Raw genomic sequence first — 25805 nt, 5'->3', positions numbered from 1 at the left:
AGTTCCTCATACGCGAAACGGCCCTTCTCCGACTTTAGGGCGAGTCTGTAGGATTTTATGGCTTGAAGCACAGCTTCAAAGCGCCGAAGATGCTTGTGCAAGCTCGAGAAAAACACGGAGACATCGTACAAGTACGCCAGACCAGTCTGCCACTTCTATACTGCTAGCACTGTATCCATAACACGTTGAAAAGTCGCAGATCATGAGCAATGACCTATGGGCATGAACTTGAACTCGAAGAGGCCGTCTGGTGTTATAAATGCAGTCTTCTCTCGGTCTATCTCGTCGACTTCGATTTGGCAGTAGCCAGTCTTGAGGTCTATTGACGAAAAGTACTTCGTGTAGTGGAGCCGATGCAATGTGTCGTCTATCAGTGGAAGAGGGTAAACATTTTTTTCGTAATTTTGTTGAGGCGGCGACAATCGACACAGAAACGTAGAGTTCCGTACTTCTTCACTAACACCCCGGGTGACGCCCGCGGACTCTTAGGCGGTTGGATGATGTCGCCGCGTAGCATTTCATTGACTTGTCTTTTCACGGCCCCAAGTTCTCGCGTCAAAACTCTATAGGGGCTCTTTCGTAATAGTCTGGCGTTTTTCTCTGTTATGCGATGTTTCACGACTCGGGTCTGACGAATTTTCGACGAAAACGAAAAGCAGTCCTTGTATTGCAAGAGCAGGGCCTTGAGCTGTTCTTGCTTATGCTTCGGAAGGCTCGAATTAACATTGAAAGCTGGGTGAGAAGCTTCGTTCCTCGGAGTAGGTTTTGCAGAATGGGGAAGGGCGAAAGCACTTGCGGGTTCCACAATTTTTTCGATGTATGCGACCATCGTAGGGGTGTCTTCTGCACTACTGCGAGGTAATCGGCGATATCTTGAGCTTGTTCACCCCGCTATGGACAGAGCGTGTTCACGCCGAAACCGCGCTAGCCCCATTTGCCGGTATACTGGCAGCAGCGGTACGTGTGCCCAGCTTCACGGCAGTGGTAGCATAGGGGGCGCTGGTCAGTGGCGTGCCAGTACAAGGAGTACAAGGTGATATTGGATGGACATCATTTGAGGGCAGGGAAGCTAGCAGCAAGATAAAATTTGAGAAGCGATTGGGAGAAATGGGGCAGGAGCATTGGGCTAGGAAGGTTTTCAGCTACTTGCACATGAAGAATGTCAATACAAAATGGAGGAAGCGAACCAGGAAATTGACTGGTAAATACTTAGAAAACAGCAGGTGTCCAAACCAAAAAGAACTATCGGTTAAGAAGAAAGTGAAGGAAATGGAGGCTGACATGTGAAGAATTGGCATGATTAAGAAGTCCGCACTAGAGATCTATCGAACTGTTAAGCAGGAAATTGCCAAGGAAGGGATCTATGATAATAATCGGGGCAGTTCTCTACTGTTTCAGGCCAGGACGGGAGTATTGCGAACCAAGACATATCGGGCCAAATACGAAGGGGTAGACACAGTAAGCAGTGCTTGCGGAGAGGAAGAAGAAACTGCCGAACACTTGATAATGTTCTGTAAAGGGCTTCACCCTATAGTTCAGGATGATGGCGCAGAGTTTTTCAAAGCACTGGGGTTTAGGAACAGGGAGGGCAAAATAGACTTTAAGCGGGTTGACTTAACTAGAAGGAGGTTCTCCGAATGGTGGCTAAAGTCAAGGCACGAGTGAAAATTAAACCCTTCACTGCAAAGTACGAATCCTCAACCTAACTATTTAAAAGAAAAAAAGGTAAATCTAATGGTCAGTTCACTAAGTATTACGGCTAGGTGGCGTTAGCCGCCGCCCGATTTAAAGGGTACAGCCACATCCATCCATCCATCCATCCATTCAGAAAAGTAGAGATTAAGGACAGACATAGTGAGAAAAAGAGGTCATTCTGCCTGAAAAGGCATAGAGATGGAAGACAGATTTCTACATTTCTTTAGTATATTAAGATCGATGTAATGGAAGTAGATGAGGCATTAGGCCAACGCAATCAGAAGGATTTTTGTTTTTGTTTTTTTCGCTAGACTGGTAGCACTCACGTCACCGCCCCGTTATAAAGGGGATGCTCATAGCATCCATCCATTCGCCCATCTATACAGTGCCTAGATGAGCGCACCACCGTTCAGAGTGTGGTCTTTCTTTGAAAGGGTTGACTCCGCCTCGCCGTGCGCGTCCGTCATGTTTTAGCCCATGCGGCGCTTCTTTAAACGTGTACGCGGCGCCTGCCACCTTGTGGTCCATCTGATTAGTCGCAAGCACAGTAAGATGACTGCATACTGCGTGCCACACCATGCACGATGTAGTCTAGACATGAATGAAACTTGTTTTTTTTTCTCAAGCAATCCTAAAAGAAAGCTCTATTGACAGTAACAATAAAAAGTGTCAAGTTGCAGCCGACAAGGGCCTCTGCTTATGAAGTGTGAATATTGCAAGCATTGTTGCTGTTTTTTTCACCATTCCTTTCCAACGTCGGGTACTTGGGCATGATTTTAGAAACTACCTGTACATTCTTAGCAACACTGTCACAGATTAGACTATTAGAATGTATGTGCAGGATTTCGACTTCGTGTTTGTGCGTGCACTGGTTGCACCTTAACTCGATCGAACGTTGAGCGAACTGGTAACCCCGATGGCTTTTATGGCATTTGAACCATTCTCATAAATTTGGTATTCTTCTCGGGGTGTGCTTCAAACTAGTACTTTCGCTGTTGCGGACATCTCCTTGTCTTTTTATGCTTAAAGCGTGTTTATGAAATTGATCTTTTTTGTGCATTAACTGCAACAATTCACTTGAGTTGTAATTTCTTGCGGAGCAAGAACTTCTATACAAAAGTTTAGTGTTGATACTCACATTGCTCACAATAGTACATTTTAACCGCATGTATCGGCCCGCAATAACTGCCGCGCCACTTAACTGCTACATGCCGTATACATCCGCTCAGTAATTTAAATATGCCGACTTAATATCATGCCCTATTATACACCGATTTTTTTTTTCGAATTTCAAGCGTAGAGATACATGCAAGTTCTTTCAGACGTGTGTATTATGTGGAGGTAATCATAGTAAAAAGTGTTGACTTTTTTTTTCATTGGATTCCTTTAAATGTGAAGCATTTCTTAGCGAGCTTAGACGAGTTGGAATCTATCTATCTATCTATCTATCTATCTATCTATCTATCTATCTATCTATCTATCTATCTATCTATCTATCTATCTATCTATCTATCTATCTATCTATCTATCTATCTATCTATCCGTCTAACTCTGTCTGTCTGTCTGTCTGTCTGTCTGTCTGTCTGTCTGTCTGTCTGTCTGTCTGTCCGTCCGTCCGTCCGTCCGTCCGTCCGTCTGTATGTCTGTCTGTCTGTCTGTCTGTCTGTCTGTCTGTCTGTCTGTCTGTCTGTCTGTCTGTCTGTCTGTCTGTCTGTCTGTCTGTCTATTAGCCACTTCCAACTTTTAGCTCTCCTGGCCGTTTTGATAATGGAATCTATAACGTTGGTATGAAATAATGCAACTGCATGACGAGCATAAGTAGCTAGTCAAACACGAAAATTATAACATGTATTTTATAAATGTCATGACTTACATGTCATGGTTTATCTGCTCTTGAGGATGTTTTGTTCACATGTCATATTGCAAAACTGGTATAGTATAACATGACCGCATGGTGAGCATAAGTGACAGGTCCTGACGTGGAAATCATGGCATGCATGTCAAGTAAGTCATGACTACACGCCATGCTCATGGCAGGCTCGTGGTTGCTTCACTAGCTTAATCTATACCAAACTTGGTATTACATGACGTGAAAGAATAATGAAGGTATATGACTTGTGCAAACATGATAACCATGACATTTTTGTCATGTAAGAACATGACTACATGCTATGCTCTTAGCACGCTCGCGGCCGTTTCACTAGCTCCACATATACCAAATTCAGTATCACGTGACCTGAATAGACGACGAAGCTAAATGACACATTCAAAGATGATAATCATGACATGCGTGTCATGTTAGACCATGGCTACATGCCACTCTCATGATGTGCTCGAATCGTTTCGCTAGCTTCACATATACCAAATTTGGTATGACGAAACCAATGACGAAAGTATAGGAGTGGTTTCATCATGATAATTATGACATGCGTGTCATGTAAAACCATGACTACATGCCCCGCACATAGTTCGCTAGTGGCCGTTTCACCAGCTCCACATATACCAAATTTAGTGTTACGTGATGCGAACGGACGCCGACGGTATATGCCTAGTGCAAACATGATAATCATGATATGCGTGTCATGTAAAATATGACTAGATGCTACGCTCACAGCGCGCTCGCAGCCGTTTTGCTAATTTGGCATATACTAAATTCGGTATTAGGTAATGTGAATGGACGACGAACGTAGATGTCAGGCGCTAACATGATAATCATGACACGGAAGTCATGTGCGGTATAACATATCAACCTTCCTCGTTTGTGCTTCTGACATTATAAATTCCCACTGTACGTGGAATTTGTCTTTTTTATTATATCTTACGGTACCAACAAGGAGAGGGCGAAAAAACAGGCAGCACACTCAACGTACAGACTTGCCTCATAGTGCTTGAAGCACCGGCGTGGGGTTCTGGAATAGTTTGAAAATTACCTACATCGGCAATAATACCCTACAATCGACTGCCTACAGCTGTACAAAACCTAATTTGTATTTTCATTGTTATGTCTAAGCTGACCTAAACAGGTTTCAATGTCATACATGTGCACCTTCGTTAGCTAATAGTGGATTTAGCAGGTATAAAATGAGAACCTGCCTGAGCAAGCCTGTATTTACAACAGGGATGGAAATTTCAGGCTCCGATATTAGCCATTTCAGTTTATTACCACGTCCATATGTAATCTAACCATCTAATCTCCCTGCGCTGCCTCCACGTTTTTGGGGCGAAGCTCCTTATAACGTCACCTAGTTTGACGTCCTTCCATCCTGTGCAGCCAGCATATCCACGGAGTGAATAATAATCAGTGGGGCGAAGCGTCCGCCCATCCGATGCGTGCTCTATTGTGGTAGGAGTGGACGGACAGACAGACAGACAGACAGACAGACAGACAGACAGACAGACAGACAGACGGACAGACAGACAGACAGACAGACAGACAGACAGACAGACAGACAGACGCAAGCACAGATGCATGGACGGTTGTATGGATGGACGCATTCACGGACGGGTGCTTCGTCCCACTCATCATCATTCACTTCGTGGATATGCTGTGTTTTCTTGTTTTGCTAATATATTTGCTTCACAAGATAAGTTGAAGGCTTATATTAAGAAAGACGGCGACATTTATAATACGCTACTGAATACTTCGTGTGGAAATTCAAGAATTCGAGCTGGAACAACGTAAGACTTAATGAAAGCATATATTCTGTGCCTTGATGGTAGGTGCATCATAGCAGCACTTTTCTTTTTTACGGTTCAGGGAATCATACAGTTCCATTACTGTCTTCTAATGCACAGTGTTCCGCATCTCTAACTTGCCTTAATAAAGAAACCTTGTCGTCCCATAAAACATAAGCATATCCACGCGCAAAGTATAAGAGCGAATAGTGAAGTATGTAGCTGTGCACAACTCAGCCGCAGCTGCAGCAGCCGAGTGACCATGCCGCCAGTCAGGATCGACACGTTCGGTACCACTTTGAGGCACGAAACATTAGTTTACTTGTTGAGACGCGTGCCTGCAAACTCATAACTAGCAACATTCATAAACTATTTCGGCAGCAGTGCACAAGAAAGGCGTACCTCTGACGCTCAATCTACTGCTTTTGCAGATTTCCCTGCCAAGTCGGCCTACCGAGCCTCGTGGAAGTACTGCCGTTTCTTCAACGAACAAGCAAGACACGCTGGCCCCCGGACATCGCTTCGGCGTTTCTGCGCAGCCATTTCGGCGCATGAGCCTATCAAGTCAGCTGACACGGAGGGAGTGACGGCGAACAGTAGAAAAGACGGCGGAATCCTGCGGCTCGCTTAGTTCGGCAGCAGTGCACAAGAAAGGCGTACCTCTGACGCTCAATCTACTGCTTTTGCAGATTTCCCTGCCAAGTCGGCCTACCGAGCCTCGTGGAAGTACTGCCGTTTCTTCAACGAACAAGCAAGACACGCTGGCCCCCGGACATCGCTTCGGCGTTTCTGCGCAGCCATTTCGGCGCATGAGCCTATCAAGTCAGCTGACACGGAGGGAGTGACGGCGAACAGTAGAAAAGACGGCGGAATCCTGCGGCTCGCTTAGTTCGGCAGCAGTGCACAAGAAAGGCGTACCTCTGACGCTCAATCTACTGCTTTTGCAGATTTCCCTGCCAAGTCGGCCTACCGAGCCTCGTGGAAGTACTGCCGTTTCTTCAACGAACAAGCAAGACACGCTGGCCCCCGGACATCGCTTCGGCGTTTCTGCGCAGCCATTTCGGCGCATGAGCCTATCAAGTCAGCTGACACGGAGGGAGTGACGGCGAACAGTAGAAAAGACGGCGGAATCCTGCGGCTCGCTTAGTTCGGCAGCAGTGCACAAGAAAGGCGTACCTCTGACGCTCAATCTACTGCTTTTGCAGGTGAGGCTAGTCCCATTTGTTTCTCTGGCATAGGAGTACACTGCTGCCGAACATAGCGTCTTTGCTGTTGTTGTGCATGACATTTTGGAAATGGGAAGTAAGGGCTCTGGAAAAGATACTTCAGATTCTAAAGAGATACGTGACCTGTTCAGGGCGTTTGAGAACTTCAAACGTGATTTCCGGGTAGAAATGAAGGAACTGAAAGAGGGAGTGTCTTTTTGTTCTGATGTATGCAATGATGTTAAAGACGTCGCAGAAGATATCAGGACATTAAGGCAGGAAATAAAGGAACTGCTTAGTGAAAACAGGAAACTAAAGACAGAGAATGAGCGCCTGTCGAAGAAGTGTGATGAGCTAGAGCAGTATCAGCGTTCAAATAACCTGGAGATTAAAGGCATACCACCTGGTAGTGATGCTCTCAGTATTCTTCAAAAGATTGGGGATAGCGTGGGTGAGACCGTTGACACGTCAGATATTGACATTTGTCACTGGGTTCGCACGCCAAAACCTACAATTCAGAACATTCTTGTTCGGTTCGTCAGGCGTGGAAAGAGGAATGATTTTCTGGCTAAATGTAGAAAGAGGAGATTAGACACTTCAATGCTTGGTCTTAGACCAGGGGCTGCTATTTTTGTAAATGAGCACCTAACTCAAGCTAACAAGGCGCTGCTTTCAGCCGCCATCCAAAGGAAAAAGGAAAAACAATGGAAGTTTGTCTGGACTTCTGGTGGTAGAGTGCTTGCCCGTAAGGATGAATCTTCTGCTGTGGTTAATGTGACCTGTCAAGATGACATAGAAAAAATGTGCTGAGTTTGTTGAGTGTATCTTGCGTGTACCAATGTTGTTTTTCGTTGTTCACTATGAGTGTTTTCAGTGAAACTCATAAGTATTACAATGTTCTTGATTTAAAATCGTGTTATCCACAAAATAAAAATTTCCTTTCTGCTTTACATGTGAATGCCAGGAGTATTAGAAGTGAAATAGACGACATAAGCATTTTTCTAGACACCGCGGCAATAAACTTTGATATGCTCATGTTCACTGAAACGTGGTTAACCGATGATAATAATGTCCCAAGTTTTCCTGGATATCGATCTGAGCATCTTTGCCGCGCGGACAGAAAAGGAGGCGGAGTTGCAATTTATTTAAAAGAAAAATATACCCATGAAAAACTAGAACTGTCGGTAATCACAACAGATTTTGAATGTTTGGCTATAAAGGTTGATAAACTTGTAGCGATTGTCATTTATAGGCCGCCTCAAGGGCACAAAACACGTTTTTTAGAGTTTATAGACACACTCCTATCTTCCCCATTACTTCACAACACTTCTTATGTTATCATGGGGGACATTAATATCAATCTTGCTGCAAACGATACGCCCGCCGTACATTTTGAGACACTGCTTTCTGCGTTTGGTTGTGTAAATCATGTATGTTCCCCTACCAGAGTGACCAGGGACAGTGCAACATTACTCGATATATGCGTTACAAATTCGAACCCAGCGGAGATCATAAGCGGTATCGTGTCAAGTGATCTTAGCGACCATTTGCCAGTTTTTTGTTACATACCCTTGTTATTGAAACACCAAAAGCAACAGAAGGAAACCTTCGTCCGACGCAACATAAATAGTGAAAGTAAGAACTTATTCTTTCAGCTCGTCAAAGCAGTAGATTGGAATGATATATATAAGATAAAAGATGTTGATGAGGCCTATAATGGTTTTTTGAATGCATTACGTCACTGTTACAACACGGCATTTCCTAGGAAAGAAGTCTCTTTTCGAAAGAGAAAAACTTGCCGGAAACCTTGGATAGACTGCTCGCTTTACAAACGTATTCAAATAAAAAATGGCCCCTTTTTTAAAAATTTTTTAAGCCTACGAGAACCCGAAGCATTTGCCGAGTACAAAAAATACCGCAACGCACTTACATCAGACTTAAAAAAGGCTAAACGAGAATATTATCAGAAAAAATTTCAGAACATATGTGATAACCCAAGAAGGGTCTGGGAAACAGTGGATGCCCTTACTGGGAGAAAGAAAGCAAGACATGACGTCACAGAAATGCAAGAGGAAAACGGGGTGCTGCGTGGAGAGAACCTAGCCAATGCTATAAATCGTCATTTCGTCAATGCGGGCGCGTATAGTGGTTTTTCTGAAAGAGAAGATGACTCGTGTTTCGAAGAAACAACAGCTATGCAGAATTCAATCTTTATGCTTCCTACTGACAGTGCTGAGATAGCTAACCTAATAAAAAAACTTAAGAGCAATGTGACGCCAGGGATAGACGAAATCACCGCAGCTGAACTAAAGTTGATATGTCCGCTAATATCCGAGGCGCTTGCTTACATAGTAAATCTTGTACTGAAAACAGGCGTGTTTCCGGCACAGTTAAAAGTTGCAAGGGTAACCCCAATTTACAAAGGAGGTGGCATTAATAATATGTCAAATTATAGACCCGTTTCAGTACTCTCGACATTATCAAAGGTTTTTGAAGGCGTTATTCACGACAGGTTGTTATCCTTTTTCAATAAGTATGGCATCATCACAACATGTCAGTATGGTTTTCAGAAAAACAAGTCTACTGAACAAGCGTTAACGATTATTAAAGATCAAATAATTACAAATATGGAAAATAAGAAATTTACGCTTGGTTTATTTTTGGACTTAAAAAAAGCCTTTGACTCAATACATTATGATATATTGTTACGGAAACTATCACGGTACGGCATACGTGGGGTCACCCTTAAGCTATTACAAAACTATTTGCATAACCGGTACCAACTAGTACAAATGAAGACAGCCACATCAAGTCGGCTTCAGTTGACCCAAGGAGTTCCGCAGGGTTCTATACTGGGTCCTTTGCTCTTTTTGCTTTATGTTAATGATATTGTATGTATACCCGCCTCACCACAGCTTATTATGTATGCAGACGACACAAATGTATTTTTCACATCAGATCACTTAGAAATACTAGAAAAAAATGTAAATGAATATATGACGTCACTCTCAAACTGGCTTAAACAAAACAAGCTACAGTTAAATGCCAAGAAGACGACATATATTATATTTCGCCCAATAAATAAACATGTTAAATATGACATAAAGATAAGCTTTGACGGGAACATCATAAAACGAGAAAAACATCAAAAATTTCTTGGGGTATGGTTCAGTGAAGACTTAACGTGGAATGTCCACGTTAATCATTTAGTTAGGCAACTTGCGGGAACGGTAGGATGCCTGTACAGAATTGGTTCCCTCATTCCTCAGTGGCTGAAGAAAAATTTGTACAATGCCCTATTCTATTCGAGACTCTGTTACGGCGTACTAGTATGGGGTACCACAACAGCGAAAAATTATAACAAACTTATAATGCTACAAAAGAAAATACTTCGCTGTTATGAAAATTACCAGGATAGAATAGACCGTTTGAGCACTTCAGTGCTCTTTGATAAACATGAAATCTTAAAGGCAAACCAAATATATTATTTTAAACTGCTTCAAGAGGTACACAAAAATAAGTGGTATAAACAAAAAGAAAATGACCAACGTTATCCTGCAAGAAGAAACTTACAGCGTTTACCGAGAACCAGGACAAATTACGGAAAGCAAACACTGCATTACCAATCAACGCGAATAGTAAATGAATTCCAAAATGGCTTGCAGTTTGACGTCAGCCTAGGGACATTTAAAAAACAAGTTAAACAAATTTTGATCAAAAGAGAAATAACTTATCATCACTAATCTATATTGTGTAAAAAGAGTAGGTAGAATGTTAATGTTAAGAAAGTAAGTAGTTCATTATGGTATACGATGCATCCATTTTATGTTCCTGCATCTGTATTATGCTAAGTGTATTATATGTTGCTTGTTTTTTTTTTTTATTCCTGTATTTCTTTTGTTAACGCTCATGTGGTACATGACATGTTAGTTTTTGTTGCTTGTTTGTATCTGCAAAAAAAAAAAAAAAAAATGCATCTGTGACGAACTACAGGTGCAGAGGCCTTTGTCAGGCGTATGAAACGCCTTTTGCTTCTGTATCCTTTTTCTTGCCTTTCAAGAAATAAAATAAATTACTACTACTACTACTACTACTACTACTATTTTGCGTTTGTGAAGGCAATTACAACACAAAGTGCCTTTACTCGAGAGCAGAAGGCCGCGAAGACGCGCAGTTGCAGTGCGCGCACTGAGCTGTGGGCCAAGTAATGACGACTGCTGTAGCAGACGACGCACTCATTTACACTCTCAACTGAGCAAACATGCGCATCGAAGCACTATTCGTAACACTTGAAAACGCTGCGTGCACTGGCAACACTGATCGAAAAAATAAAAATGGCTACGCTGAACTAGTTCAACGCGGCACTTTCACTCGAACATGGCTTGGCGCTGTGAAGAAGTTCGTTGAATGTGGCGTCGGATCATGTTCCATTGCCGAAGGCGAAAGGGTGCGGGCCGCGGACCGCAACATTATCATCGACATAAAGTATTTCACTGGCAAAACAGCCGAAATAGCTACACTGTGCGCTCAGACATCGAGCCTCTTCGGTGAACCGCATCAGATTTACCTCAAGTTCAAGAACCTGTCTAATGAGCCCGAGGTTGAAGAAGGCAAATGTGCATGCTAGCGGGCCTCTCCGAAAGGTACTATAGCACTTTTGCATTGCGTTGCTACACTGCTAGAAGCAAGGTGTTGAAAGATTTTGAGGCAACTGCGCTGCGACTCACGCTACGTATTGCTTGTATCCCATTGAGTTCAGTTGTCCCGTCAAAAGGCGGAAATGTTGTAGGCCTGTGTGCTCAGATTTGGGTGCACGTTAAAGAACCCCAGGTGGTCGAAATTTCCGGAGCCCTTCACTACCGCGTCTTTCATAATCATGTAGTCGTTTTGGGAACTTAAACCCCACATATCAATCAGTTGTCCAATCAAAACCTGAATACGCATGCCGTTCACTTGATTACACTGCAGAATGGAGCTATACCTGGGCCAGTGTATTTTGAGATAAGGCAAATCGTAGTTTCGATTGTAGCATGAATGCTCCTTTATTTTCGTTCGCTGATCTATGTTATCAGATCTCTAATGAGAAAGGTCATGTGCTTACTAACATTCACTTGTTTGTGTAGGCAGTAGCAGATATTCAAAGAATTTATATACACGCACACTACCCACACAAAGAATGCACGGACGTGATACACATACGCACGAACATACAGTATATAAACGCACGCGCGACCTTCACGCACGCGTTTGTGTTCGCAAAGATCGCGCACACATTTGTGCATGCAAGCATAATAAAGAATACCGCAGCTTAATTTCAAAATGGGTAGAACTACGACTTGCGCAGAAAACGAGCACATGCGACATATACACTAACCCACGCTACGCAAAAATTTCCTAAAGCGCTTGCTTATATTACAAACTATGCTATGTGCTTAGAGAAGCCCGAATATTGATAAGAATGTAGACGTGCTAAGTAATGGTGTGCTCACCAAGGAGAATTAAGTCGTCGTGAGCGAATTTACTAGAACAAACTACCGTAGTTTCCGTTACCTGTTTTCCAATACGTAAGTTTCTGATTTGCGCCATTCTCCATCGCGCCTCGAGTGCAACTTTCGGGAAGTAATAGAACGATACGTCGCCATCTTTCCACCGCGATGTCACGCATTGTAGCCCACTTCAATGGTTTTCAAACATCGCTTTCTTGTTTTTTGGGCTCACACGTTTGGCACGCCGAAAATAAAAGAATATGCGGCCGCTTCTCAACGCACGCAACGTGGTAAAGTAGCGCTTTTCAAGGTTGACCCTGTTAGCTCCGTTTCTAGGCGTGGCCGCCAGGTGGCGAGCATTTAGTTCGAGCCGCGAATAGTGCGCCAGACATCAGTCTCCCTGGAAGCGTAGCGCTGGCCGGCTGGTGGGCAGTATGGCGTGAGTTGTGCTGGCGGCAGAGTTTGTCGGCAGAGAACTGTGGTGAGGCAGCGTCGTGACGCGGCCACGTGGAGCGGTGCTGCTTCAGCGATTCCAAGGGATTTTTGAACTTCATTGCGGACGATGTCGGTGATTGAATCCACTTGAGGCAGTGGCGAAGGTTTGCGCAGCTCCTCCCGCATGATCGCTCGAATTTTCGCGTGCAGGTCTTCGGTGCTGAATTCATGAGCCTCAGAATAGTTGACTGTTGCAGAGCAGTGGTTATACTGCCTTGTGTGCATCTCAAGTGCCTTCTTCATTGTGGTGGCCTTGTGAGGAATTTTTCGACAGTCTTAAATACCTTGTGCGCAAGCCCCGCAAAGGACTCTTCCTTGATATCTCGCATCAGAAATTCGAGCTTCTTCTCGGCCATAGCGGGGTCATCTTGACGGAACAGCTGAGTCATTTGTTCAACGAAGGTGGTCACGTTTTTTGGGGGGAGCTCTACACACGTCTCCAAAATAACAGCGGCACGTTTCTAGCGGACAACGCTCGTGAACATGCTGAGAAACGTCATCCGAAACATATTCCAGCTTCGTAGCGTGGACTCTCGGTTCTCTAACCACGTTTTCGCGGCATCTCCCAAGTAAACGCAGACGCGGTGCAGTTTTTAATCGGGATTCCAGCTGTTCAAGGCGGCGACACGGCCATATATCTCGATCCAGCTTTCCCTATCTTCGATTGACGATCCACGGAAGGCCGGTGACTCTTTGAGCTGCCGGAGCATGATTGAGGCAGGCTGCACGGGGGCGGTCATCGTGCCTATACGGTTGAAGCCATGGTCTTGGTTTGCCTGATGTTTTTTTGGCAGAAGCCCGTGTTCTGGCAGTAGGCCCTGCTGCGTGCGGCTGGTTTGGCGACAAGAGTTGTTCTTTGCGTTGTCTTATTCGAGGCTTAGGATGGGTTCACGGTTTGACGGGGGTGTCCGGTACATGAATGAGCACCTCTCCACCAGATGTCACGGGGTCATGACGTGACCGAATGAAGCAGGCTGTAGGAGAAGATGAAACTTTTTATTTGTACCGGACCTGTGGCCGGTAAATGGACCATCAAATTACAGCAGTACACACTGATACTGATAGCTTCAATCAATTGACGAGCGGTGAAGCGCGTTGCTTCATACAGCTGCCGTCGAACGTTCTAGCGTTAAAGCTGGTCGCCACGTTGCTTCAACAATCATGTTTATTGTTCGCGAAGTGAACTTCATTTCAACAAAAATGATTTACTAGAGTTAAAGCTTCTCGAAAACTGCAGGCGTGGTTTGCGCTGAGAATCAGTCAGTGCAATGGGGCGGTAACAAAGCATAGAAAGGAATCTGGCAATATCGTGCAACGCGATAACCGGGACACCCCTTGTATATAAGAGATTTACAGGTGAGATTATCTGCGAAGATAGCCAGTTTTGGAGTCACAATTTTGGAGGCCCACGAACTCGCTGTACACGATGTGAGCGACTTGGATGTATAGTAACCCCCCGAACACATCCTGGATCCTGAAGCGCGGAAGACAAGACGGCGCGTACGAACGGACCTTCAGAATGGCGCGGCGATAGTGATGCCCTCTTGCTTAGACTCGGTGTGTACTTTCTATACGCTCACTAATCTTGGGCACATCTGTCTTAGTCCGTGTTCGAGTAAAAACTAGTCAAAAGGCGTTCGAGTCAAAACTAGTCCATCTTTAAGCATTACCTATAAGGGGGATATATTCACACAAATTCAGTAGGCCTACATGCCACATTTCTCACAGAATGTAATTTTTAGCTACATCTAATAAGTTTCAGGACAAATACTGACGCCTGTATCCATTGAAGAAATAGTATGTGGGATTTCACGTCACGAAACCACGATATGACGATAAAACACCCGTAGTCGTGGGCTCCAGATACTTTGATTGTTCTTTAACGTGCACTGACATCTCACAGTACGCATGCCTCTAATATTTCGTCTCCATCGAACTGCAATCACCGCGGCTGGGATCGAACCCATGACCTTCGGGGTCAGCAGCCAAGCCCCCTAGTCTCTTATCTCCCGAGGTGCATACATACAATGACGGAAATGTGCGTGACTTACCGCACAGTGATGCACGGTGGTCTTCGTGGTCTCCATTGTGCTGTCCCTCAGTGCCATCTTGTTGATCGGCACAGGCGATCATGAAAGCAATAGCTAAGACCAGGGCGGCCTTCATGTTGGTTCAGTCTCAAGCACGACGTAAGATAACTAAGAGAAGAGTGGCGACTCTGCCGTGCAACGTTAAACCGTGCATTGTGAACGCGGTGGTGTAACTCGTTTCGTCGCTCTGCTCCTCCGCTCCTCTCCACGGTTTCGAACGTGCTTTTTTCTTTCTCAGCGCTTATCGCAACGCCTAGCGCCATCGGTGGAGGTACATAGAAATCATCCTACACCTGCGCTTATGAGCGCATGCGCCAAGTGGCAGAGGACTGCGGCGGCAGAATGTGGCGTGCGCGGTGTGCGCCGTCTGCTAGAAACCCGTTTGCTCAGCTGTCTCAGTATACAAAAAAGCTTGCCTATAATTCCATGAAAATAATTACGTCATAAATAAAAGCATCGTACTGCGTTTGTATATTTGTGCGAGACATTGTTGCATATATTTAGAGCAAACAGGCAAAAAGTTACGCTGAACAAAAAACGGCGGAATTGAGCAAAAACGGTATAGCAGAAACAGTTTCGCAACCACGAAATGTTCTCATACGACCAATAACAAACTTTGCTTTTTCCAGATACCCATGCATAAAAAAAGCGAAGCGTACATTAGCTATGCGTAAAGCTTGTCATTAGAAAATATGCTGCCTGGACGGCTCCCATCGGTCAAAGAAAATGAAGGGTTCTTGGAAGGCAAGAGATACACATTCGTAATTTTATTTGCTTCCGCAGTGATCACTTAATCCTTCGTGCCTATTTACAATGTAAGGCTTCAGCTGCAGTTTCGCTCTCTTATTTAGCCGCATCTCCAGTAGTGGCCAATGTCTGTGGCTTACAGCCGATGAATGCATTCCGGAGCTGGATGTTCTCTTCACGCTGAAGGGTGCAATCAGAAAACAGCAAGAATGAAATAAATATAATGCCAAGTTATGATGACCCAGTAAGTATTATTGGTTACGGTGGGAAGTGTCACCAATTCTATATTTTGTTTGGCACCACAATAGTCACGTAGACTACAATTTAAGGGTGCGTTTATCTTCTAGAACACTGAATAGAAATGCCCAGAATGGGTACTCGAGCTTAGCGAACAATGCAGACAAACTCTTCACTGAAGAAAACACATTACAATAAGAGGCGACATTATTCACAATAGTTATACAATATTGTGACGCAACGGTTAATACTACCTTTATTTATAGTCCCGAAGGCACAGTGAAGCGACCATACCCTAGGCACAGATAACAGTCATGCCGAGTTCCCAGAACTGATGAAGATGACAAACACCCATTATGACGAACATGTATGAAGATTATAGATGTATGAAATGAATGCCCACAATACATGTAAAAATATAGCCAGTGCCACCTAAATAAAAGAATATGCTTTTATTTGTAATACATTAAGTATATCAGGCAATAACTTAAATTATGCCAACCGAAAAGAAAGCGCGAAAGAACGGCAATGAAAGAACGGCAACTGTTATTTGGAAGTGCTGGGAAATAAGTGTCGGACTTTATTTTGGCAAACTCACCGTGAAAACGTCGGTCCGGTTGCCCTCCTGAAATGAGCAAGACAATGGTTTAACACTTTTGCAATTACGTTTAAAAACAAGAAACAATTCATATAGCTCTATCGCAGCCATGGAACAAAATTAGTTCGATACGAGAAGGATAGGAGATATTGGCACTATAAAAAGCCGTCAACATCTCCTAAGCAACATATAAACGCCAATGAGGAAGTAACTTTTTAGGGCCGAAGCTTCTTATAGCGCCACCCGTTCATCCTTCGTAGCCGTTGTAGTAGTGTGTAACAAGTATAACATTTTGACCTCCAAGGTGGTGCCGGTGGGAGATTTATTCTGTGCGCTGTTGAACAATAAAAGATAGCGCTCAGTGTACATGCCGATGGCTGCTAAGGGGGAATGAGAGACAGGATAATTTGTCTTTTAGTTAACGCGCACGCTGCGAATTTTTTATTGTTCAACAAGGCACAAAAGACAAGAAAGGGTTGCTACGTTATACTTGCTCGGCGTAACCTCCTAGGTTTTAGAAAGGTTTAGCGAGCGTTGGACCGCAGTGCCATGAATACAGGGAACTAGTATATACCGTGAACCCGAGGTGGTTAAAGGTGTGAAGTAGACACGAAGCGCAAGCCGTAAGAAAGTGTGAGTGTGCCTCCCCTCGTTCAGTCCTTGGCATGTCCGCTGGATGGCGGTGCTTCTATAAGACGAATATATGATGAAAAGATGCGAGATGGTAGTACTTGGAGTGTTGAATAGGTGGACGAACGGACACACAGACAGATGCATGAACGGACGCACGGATGGATGCGCGGACGGACGCAGGAGCAGATGCATAGACGAAAGCAGGGACGGGCGCACAGATGAACGTGCAGACGCACGAACAGACGCATGCACGGACGGGCGGATGGACGCACGCATGGATGGACGGAAGCAAGAACGAATGGACGGACGGATGCTTCGCCCCACTATCCATCATTCACTTCGTGGATATGCTGCCATATTTTTTTTACAACACTCAAGTTGACGCTCTAAAGCCTTAGGACCTGGCCACATGGACGCGCTGCAGCGCGTCAGTTCATGGCTCTTTGACACGCCACCATGACATTTGCCTATTGAGAGAGAGGGCGCGTGGCTATGCAAAGCTGCGCACCCTCTTGAGGTCATGGCGCAGCGTCAAAAAGGCGCGTTGATTCCCTGCGATGGATACGTGTGATCAGGCGTTAGTATTTCACCTTCAGATTATGCTTTAACGTGTTGGCGAGGGCATTAAAACTCGCTTTGCAAAGCTTCTTATTTATGACAAAGATAATTAAAATAAGAGGTAGAATCTTAATGGATATTATAATTACGGTCCAGTATTAATTATGCATATCAATGATACAGTCCCAAGAAGATTTTGCGCTGCAACAGTTGGAGCCCGAAAAAGAATTTCGGGGACATTAAAACAGGCACTGTGAGATTGAAAGACAAAACGCAACAATGAATCTGCGCTATGAAGCTCGAGCATGGTTTAGATTATTGGGACATTGGCTTCGAGACAACTTCATTGGGCGGAGTTTCACCTTAGTGTGAGCAGATTTTTGTAGTTCTACAACCCTTTTCGTGTTTGTTGAGGTAGATTCGTGCTATATGACAATTTTGTGCCTGTTCTCACAGCGCATTTTGCAACGTGAGGAATCATTCGCTCCCGGCAAGAGCCCATTCCGGTGGTGATGTTGTACTCCGCCACAGCCGATGTTGTTCGTCGCAGGTATCGCACACCATGTGAATCAATCCCATGCATTTACATAGCTACCAAGTATTCTACCACAAATTCATATAAGTGCTCAAACGTTCTACGAGGAAAGAGCCAATGCTTGCGTTATGCCGGAATTTCCATGACAGGTGAAATATTGTGCGGAAGAAAAGTATGTATAGAATCGCACCAGGTATCACAACATGCGAAGTGCATAGCGAGTCGGTAGTTTGAAGCTCCCTACTTATGACGAAGGGTGCAGCTGTCATTATTTATGGTCATCGTCATTATAACCACCCACAGAATTGAGACAGCGTGCAGCTGCGAAGGTGCCTTTACTATTTACAAACGCGTTGTGAGCTCTTCGCTACTTCGCGAAATGAGATAATTTATCGCGTTGCGGATACTTAGGGAGTTTACAATGGGCTCTATAGGAATGTCACTTCTCGTGTTTATTGTGTTTACAATGTGAGTTCTGCTTGTTCCGTACAGGACCAGTGTTTTTTTAGTCGGTATGACAGACATTTATTCTAGTATATCAGCTCTGTGTTGTAGCACTCCGGCGGCAGAATTTGATTTCGGTGGTACGACGAAAAAAAATGTCTGTTTAACAACAGAAAATTCTGTCGCGGCATTGGAAATATGCAGCGACTACACAGAGATTTTGGTGAAACAGCAGTAATTTGCCCTGATGGGAAATTTTGTTGCCATCTGCCACATAGAAGGCAAATTGTGTTTTATTTTCCCATGAAAATTTATCAACTTAATACCTACGCGTCGCTGCGCACTGGTGTTTTTGCCACAACGAGAGCAAACGTGTGCAAGTGTATGAAAAGCTTTATGGCTAACGACCACTGTCGCAACACTCATAGAGCCGAATGCAAAAGCATTTGGTACTGTGGATTCAGTAGCAATTAAACGCTCTCGATGGCCAAAATTAATTTGGTGCCCACTGCCATGTTGTGTTTTTTATTCCTATCCCACTTTAAGCTCTTAGATCCTAATTAATTAGTTTGTGGGGTTTAACGTCCCGAAACCACCATTTGATTATGAGAGACGCCGTAGTGCAGGGCTCCGGAAATTTTGACCACCTGGGGTTCTTTAACGTGCACCCAAATCTGAGTACAAGGGCCTACAACATTTAAGCTCCTAAATCTTCTGATGACAACTTTGAAGTTTTTGCTCACACGGGATTGATTTTTACTTTAAAGCGGTCATTAGGGTGTTTTAATTTTTTTTTTCATATTTAGCCAACGCGTGGCTTGCGCTTCCACTCAAATTTTTTGTGAATTATAGAAAATTTTGTTTAAAGGAGACCGAATTGGTATGACAAAGGACTGCTGGTTATCGTGTGTTTGGAACTTGCTGGCGCGGACGCGTTGCAGCCTCGGCATCGGTAAAAAAAAAGGGGGGGGGCGGCAAACGAAGAAACGCCCTTGTTTCTTCTTCACTCTCTCTCTCACACAAGTTCCAAGCACCAATAAGGTACAGTAAAGTGATTTTTAAAATGTGGTGTCGTGTTGCAACGCTGCAGTCTCTATTAATTAGTTATTTATTTCAAGTGTTTAACATACTAACCACATAAGATTATGAAGGGTGCCATGATGTTAGGCTCGAAAATTTTGACTACCTGCTGTTCTGTCACGTGCACATAAATCTATGTGTACGGACCTCAGAAATTTCCACCTCCATCCTAAACTGGGTCGCCGCGGCACTGCCGTCTCTAAATATTATCGAAATGTGTGCATGCTCGGGCCCAGAGTCATCCTTGAAGTTCATAATAACGAGCTTCAGAGGGATTAACATATGTTTGAAGCCGTATAGTAAATCTAAACTTGACCTCGGAGAGCATGTTTCCCCTGTTTTAAAATAATCACTTATTTCTATGTGTACACCTTCTCTAAACAGAAATAAATCGATAGCTGAACTACTCATAACCACAAAATTCTGCCTGTTAGGCAGCAAAACACTTTTTTCTTTCTCCTCGCCAGAGGCCGAGCCACTTTCTCTTCCACATCTAGAAAAAACTGAACTGTTATAACATTAACAAAGTGCCCAAGGTCATACTTACCAGTGTGCCGTGCACCTGGCAAAATTTCTGAATGCCACACAAGATGGTGTCGCACTGAAGCCTCTGACTTACTTCGGCCAGCTTCCCGCGGACCTGCATAGCACATACATGTACTCACCACAAATAATGATTTCTTTTAGAATGCTCTACCCTTTTCTTAGAGCGTGCACTGGAATTAACTTTACTTTTTTTGAAGTTTACTCTACAATTGTTTTCAAGTAGTTCATTTACTATCGCAACCAAGAAATACAGTGACTGCTGCTATAAATACCATCTATTTAGAGTGGGCCCACGCCCATCAACTCAAAGGATAACTGCCAGGAATGTCCATCGCTAGCTGCTTCTCATTTCCTCAGTATATTTTGCGCCACACATATACTATCGTACCAACTCACACAGGCTGACATTGCATGGCATGCTTCGCTTGCCATCTGTGTGGCGACTTAATGTTGCGCGCGTTCTCAGTGGACGTAAAAAACTTGCGGCAATATCTTCGCGGTGCACTTCGCTACTTGAAAGGCCAATGGCAATGTTAAACCCCAGAATAGCCCAAACCTATGTGGTGTTTAAAGTTTTATCACTTAATTCCAATTTGTTTACATCGGTTGTCTTTACAATACAAGCGCATCTTCATTAACGTCGTGCCACACAAACGAAATGAGCTCTCAAAGTTTTGTTGTTTCATTAAAGCGTGTTGCTAATATTTTACATAGGAACATTCAGTGAACTATGAACTAAGTCATTTAAAATTGAGTCATACGCAGCATTGAATCAAATATACTGAAGTATAAAGCTCTCCTATCTCCCTTTACTACTTGCCGTAAACTCTAGGAAAAAACGCCAGGCCTGCGCAGAAGGCGCAGCACATTCACCGCGAAATCAATAGAAGAGCGGCCTTTCAGAGCGTTTTCTAAACACTTATTGGGTAATTGGTGCAAGCAAACTTGCTTGATACACACTAGGGCATTAATAATAATGATTTTCGGGTAATAGGCCAGCATTCGCTGTACTATTTTTCGTCGTTCTTCCGAGAAGCGTGGTATTCGCTAAACACTTGCAAGAAATTTTGCGCCAATTGTTCAAATTGTTCATGCAGTGGCTGACGACGATAAGAATCATGTCTGAGGTGAGTATGCGCCACAGTTAACAGGTGAACTAGAACAAGCTTTTGTAATGGGTTAGAGCATTGGACGACCCACTTGTTACTTAGCATTGTGCGACAACTGGTTGTTCTTTAGCTGTTTCAAACCCTTTAAAAATTGTAAAAACGCGATTGCTTTCCCGACATCAAGCCTGCCTAAGGCAAGTTTGTCAACAAGTCCCAAGTAGGGATAGAATACTGGGCTTGCACCCAGCTAACCCAGGTTCAAACCCCACTATGTCATTAGTATTAAGTTTTTTTTTCAATTTTGTGCGATGTGGTTACGGACACCGGCGCCGGCAGACAACTATGGCGCCCACATGACCCGAATTTCGATGTCATAACAGCTTTCGCTGTAAAATAAATTGCTCTAACCTGGCTATTTAGAATAGATGCATGTTGCTGGATGGTGGTCTTTGAAACTCTATGTCTTTTTGCTCGCACTATAAGCGCATTGCAATGTGGTGTCTTAGCTGTCTCAGCCTCGTTGGCAGACTATCTAGATATTTAAATTGTAGAATTCTTTTCTTCTAGTTGTACACAACATTTACTCTTTCTCAACTTGAATAAGGGTTGGTGATATGTATACAAAGGTCTCTCTAGATCTAGCAGTGACATCACAGAAGGGGTGCGGAGAAGATTTTTCAGCAAAAACAATCATCAATTCGGTTAGAACAATTGTGGATCTCGTTCTAGCACTACTTGTTTTCTCTGACGCTCGGCCTTTCAGTTCTCCTGAATAAGTACTGATAAAATATTTAATTCGAAATGTTACAACATCGTCACCTGTCCTGAACTATTCAAGTTTGTCACTTTTTCAGAATTGATGCTTCTATGTCCCTAACTGCAATAGCCAACCATCCAGAGCATACAATCGTTGAAATGCTTATTTCTTTTCCTTTCACGTGTTTCGTTTATCACTTTCATTGTTTCCTTATCGTTTGAGCAATAGTAGTATCGTTTCAGGAAGTGTTCATGTTCATTTCTCCTCACTTGTCTCTTTAGCGCACCTTATGTTTGATTGCAGTGTCTACGGTCCTGATCAGATAAATAATGATGCCTGGTGGCACTGGTAATCTAACCTAGCAGCTCCCGCACCTGGGGTGGCCACCGTACCACTTGAACAACGTTGTGGTGTTAAGCTTTGGCTTCCAAATTCTATTTTGTATTTATTTGACGGCAGCCACTACTCCCCTACGGCGCTTACGCTCTCACTGCTGCACCTAACCCTAGTCCCCTTTCTGCTTTCTTTTTACCTTTACAATTCTTTCCTCTCAAAAGAAAGGCACGATAAAGACCTTCACAATCTATATGAACCACACAACGGACATTGTTTCATTTACAAATTCGTTGATCGCCAATTTTACCACAAGTACAAATGCTCGATGTTCTACTGCCTTTGAAATATGACATTGACACTACCATGAAACGAAAAGTCGCAAACAACTGTGTAGTCACAAACAGAGCAAACGTGTGTTTAGCATACGAAATATTGCTCAGGAGAAACGCCCATACCTGATCTGTGACGTTGCGTTCGACACATTCCACCACTGTAACCAATGCGTCTGGTGGGAAACCTGCAAAGAAAAATGGCGGCCATCAAATCTCAGAAGTGATACTTTCTACGCATTTGTTCTTCCTGAAATACAAAGAAAAACTCTGGCTCCCGATCTCTTCACTCTGTTTTTCGTCCAATGTTGTCTTAAAAGATGCGGCCTCATTGTACTTTTACACACTGACAAAATATTACTCACTGTCTTTTTCTTCTTATAGAATTCCGCGAAATATGTTTTAAACCAATAAAGGCATACTTAGGAATCATAGCCACTTCATTGTGACATAAAACGCAGAAATAAAACATGCGCCAGTGGCGAAATGCTTTTTCTATCTGTAAGGAGGTGAAAATACGTTATAAGTTATGTTGGAGGCCTTCTGGTGTAGCTAACGAATGCGTTTTTTTCTGTATATAAACGCTCGAAACTACAGATTCGGCGCCGAAGAATCTTTCACAAGGAATTAATCATATCAAATATGTAGTGCAGGCAGATTCATAGAAGTTGCAAGCAATTTTAACGTGTATTAGTTTTACGATTCGAATGTCTATGCACAAAATGTGGTATTGCAGGGCATTCGTCATTTTAACGATGCTGGAAAAATTATATTGGAATGAAATAACTTTATTATTGTCCTGCAGGACGCGCTTAGAGCGGGCGTCTTCCACGTAGGGACCGACAGGGAGTACCTGGCGGCCGCTTCGTGGGCCTGCTGGATGGCCCATTGCTAGTCGGCGAGAAGTGAGCTTCTGAGGCACCTCTCTCACTTGTTTGAGGTAGAGTCGGGAGGAGCATTTCCGCACTCCCTGAGCATGTGTTAGAGTGTCGCCATGTGGTGCCACACTAGGGGCACGTGTCACTGAGGTACGTATCAGGATAGTAAACGTGAAGCTTGGCAAGGTTTGGGTACTTGTGGGTTTGTAATAGGCGCAGGGTTAAGTTTGGGACCTGGGGGCGTAAAAATTATATTCACAAAATATCTTACGACGTCACTTCAAGCGGCAGATTTTCTGCCTGATTTTCCGTGTACTAGTAGTTCAAGGATCTTCAATGGACACTGCCAGTGAGAACAAAGTAGTCACAAGAAAGATGGGCCCAGTGCGTTCGCTAGTCCCTTGTGCTTCTTTTTTGTCCTTGTCTTCTTGGTGGTGAACTGTATTCAAGTCAAAACGAACTAATCCATCTTTCCACATTAACTTCAAAGGATATGCAGATTGAGCACATCTCATATCTTTCACAAGATTTTAGGGGTTTTTTTTTATTTTTCTAAAATGCAACCACTTCTCAGTGCAGAAACAGACGCCTGCGTGCAGTGAAATAAACATAGTGAGACTTACTGCAGACGGATGCATGGTGTCCATGTCCGTGTCCATGATGGTGTTCGTGGCCTCCATGGTGATGTTCTTCGGTGCCTTCATGGTGATCGGCGTAGGCGATGACAAAAGCAATGGCTAGGACCAGGGCAGCCTTCATAGTGGCTCAGTCTCAAGACGTTTCGAGAAACAAGACTGCCCGGGGCTCCATTCGACACGCTTTAAATAAGGCTAACCGTTGGCCATTTGGGTAACGTCTGTCTCTCTCAACTCTTCCCTCAAGAAAAAGGCATGACATCTGATATAGATCTTCAGAGGCTCGAACTTCATCACTGGAGTGATACACTAATGCTCATCTTACGGAAGTCCCCATGTAGGCGTCAGCACAGTCATGTAACAGTTGAGCCATGGGAGATTTGAGAGCGCTAGACGTTGCTCTCACTAGCAAGTAAAACTGTTCTTTAGCTGCTGCCTATCTCCTTGAAGGGTTGCCAGTATCTTCTATGTTCGACCGCTATCAGCTCTTGCGTGCTCTTTTCTTTATTATACTTTCAGTCGTCATCTTTTTTTGTCCTGTTCTTATGTTTCCCGGCGCTTTTCCGGATGGCGCTAAAGAACTTGCGCTACCTCGATAAGCTGTCTGCAATTACTGCTGACCTGGCAAGACAACACTTCTGGTTGCTGTACATGCGAGTCTCTTCCCGTTTGTGTTAAGTGTCCAAAGTTGGAAGTATTAGTTTACATCATTTTTTTCTCGCAGTAAAAAAACATATAAAAGACGTAAGTCTCTTAGAGCATACTGATAAATCTTACAGAAGGCTTAGCATAGGAGATCATCTACCTTGAAACACATAGGCCTACAAACCACATCTGTGTTACACTCGACGTGCAGAAACCATGACTGGTAGACTATCTATTATGTAATTAAAGCTCAGTTACCTATGCTTCTAAAGCAACTGTGCACATGAGCAAAGTAAAAAACCATATTTTCAAGATTCAGATGTTTAAACACTGAGAAGTTTTGCTGTTACGGTGTTTTGAAAAGAGAAAAAATGTTGCTTTGTTTTACTTTATGGGCGCGGGGACGCGTGGTTTCATCGTGTATAACTTCCCTACACGCTTATATTGAGATCACCCTGGAAAATCACTTAATGGTTTATTTTCGTTGGGCGATTTTCAGTTGCCCCACTGCGGTGGTCTAGTGAGTAAGGTATACTCGGCTGCTGACCCGCAGGTCACGGGATTGAATCGCGGCTGTGGCGGTTGTATTTTCGATAGAGGCGAATATGCTGTAGGCACGTGTGCTTCGATTTGGGTGCACATTAAAGAACCCCAGGTGGTTGCAAGTTCTGGAGCCCTCTACTACAGTGTCTGTCATTATCATATGATGGTTTTGGGACATTAAACTCCACATATCTTCATCATATCATCGGGTGATCTTCAGTTATTATTAGTACCAGGCTGGCAGTTTCACAGCTCGCAGCAGATATATACCTAAGGTTACGATGTTTCTGTGATGCTTTCAAAAATAATAATTGTAAGTCAATTATTAAAGAGACTGAGTCAAATTACTCGATTTGATACATTTCATGAAGTACAGCATGCCCAATGCTTTCGGATAGACATTTCATAACGCTTCACAGAAGCCGCACAGAGTTTTGGAGTGGTCACAGGCGACATAAAACACCAGTCGAGAGTAACAGCAGCCGGTCGATCATTCAGATACCACTCTCTAGCGGCTCCCATTTTCTCGTCAACGGTGTGCCGTCTTTA

At 43.8% G+C, this 25805-nt stretch overlaps 2 protein-coding genes across 3 annotated transcripts in view; both read right to left on the bottom strand.

Moving 5' to 3' along the window:
• The window catches only part of LOC142776176 (uncharacterized), a 47991-nt gene extending 33130 nt beyond the window's left edge, over positions 1-14861 (bottom strand). Inside the window, exon 1 of one of the 2 annotated variants that reach the window (XM_075879383.1) lies at positions 14608-14861. In XM_075879383.1, the coding sequence (XP_075735498.1) occupies positions 14608-14722 (115 nt within the window). In that variant the 5' untranslated portion in view covers positions 14723-14861. The remainder of the gene's footprint in view (positions 1-14607) is intronic. The other variant, XM_075879382.1, reaches the window with a different exon arrangement.
• A 537-nt stretch (positions 14862-15398) lies between these two features.
• On the bottom strand, positions 15399-24249 carry LOC142776177 (antimicrobial peptide microplusin-like). Its single transcript, XM_075879384.1, has 5 exons — positions 24057-24249; positions 22682-22743; positions 20026-20118; positions 16229-16255; positions 15399-15573 (listed from the first exon to the last, which is right to left on the bottom strand). The coding sequence occupies exons 1-5, from the start codon at positions 24190-24192 to the stop codon at positions 15490-15492; spliced, it is 402 nt and encodes a 133-aa protein (XP_075735499.1). The 5' UTR covers positions 24193-24249; the 3' UTR covers positions 15399-15489.
• Positions 24250-25805: the final 1556 nt, after the last annotated feature.

The sequence above is a fragment of the Rhipicephalus microplus genome, chromosome X (genome assembly GCF_043290135.1).
Source record: "Rhipicephalus microplus isolate Deutch F79 chromosome X, USDA_Rmic, whole genome shotgun sequence".
Classification (NCBI taxonomy): Eukaryota; Metazoa; Arthropoda; class Arachnida; order Ixodida; family Ixodidae; genus Rhipicephalus; species Rhipicephalus microplus.
Note: the sequence above shows the minus strand (reverse complement) of the source record. Positions and strands in the feature narration are given on the sequence as shown.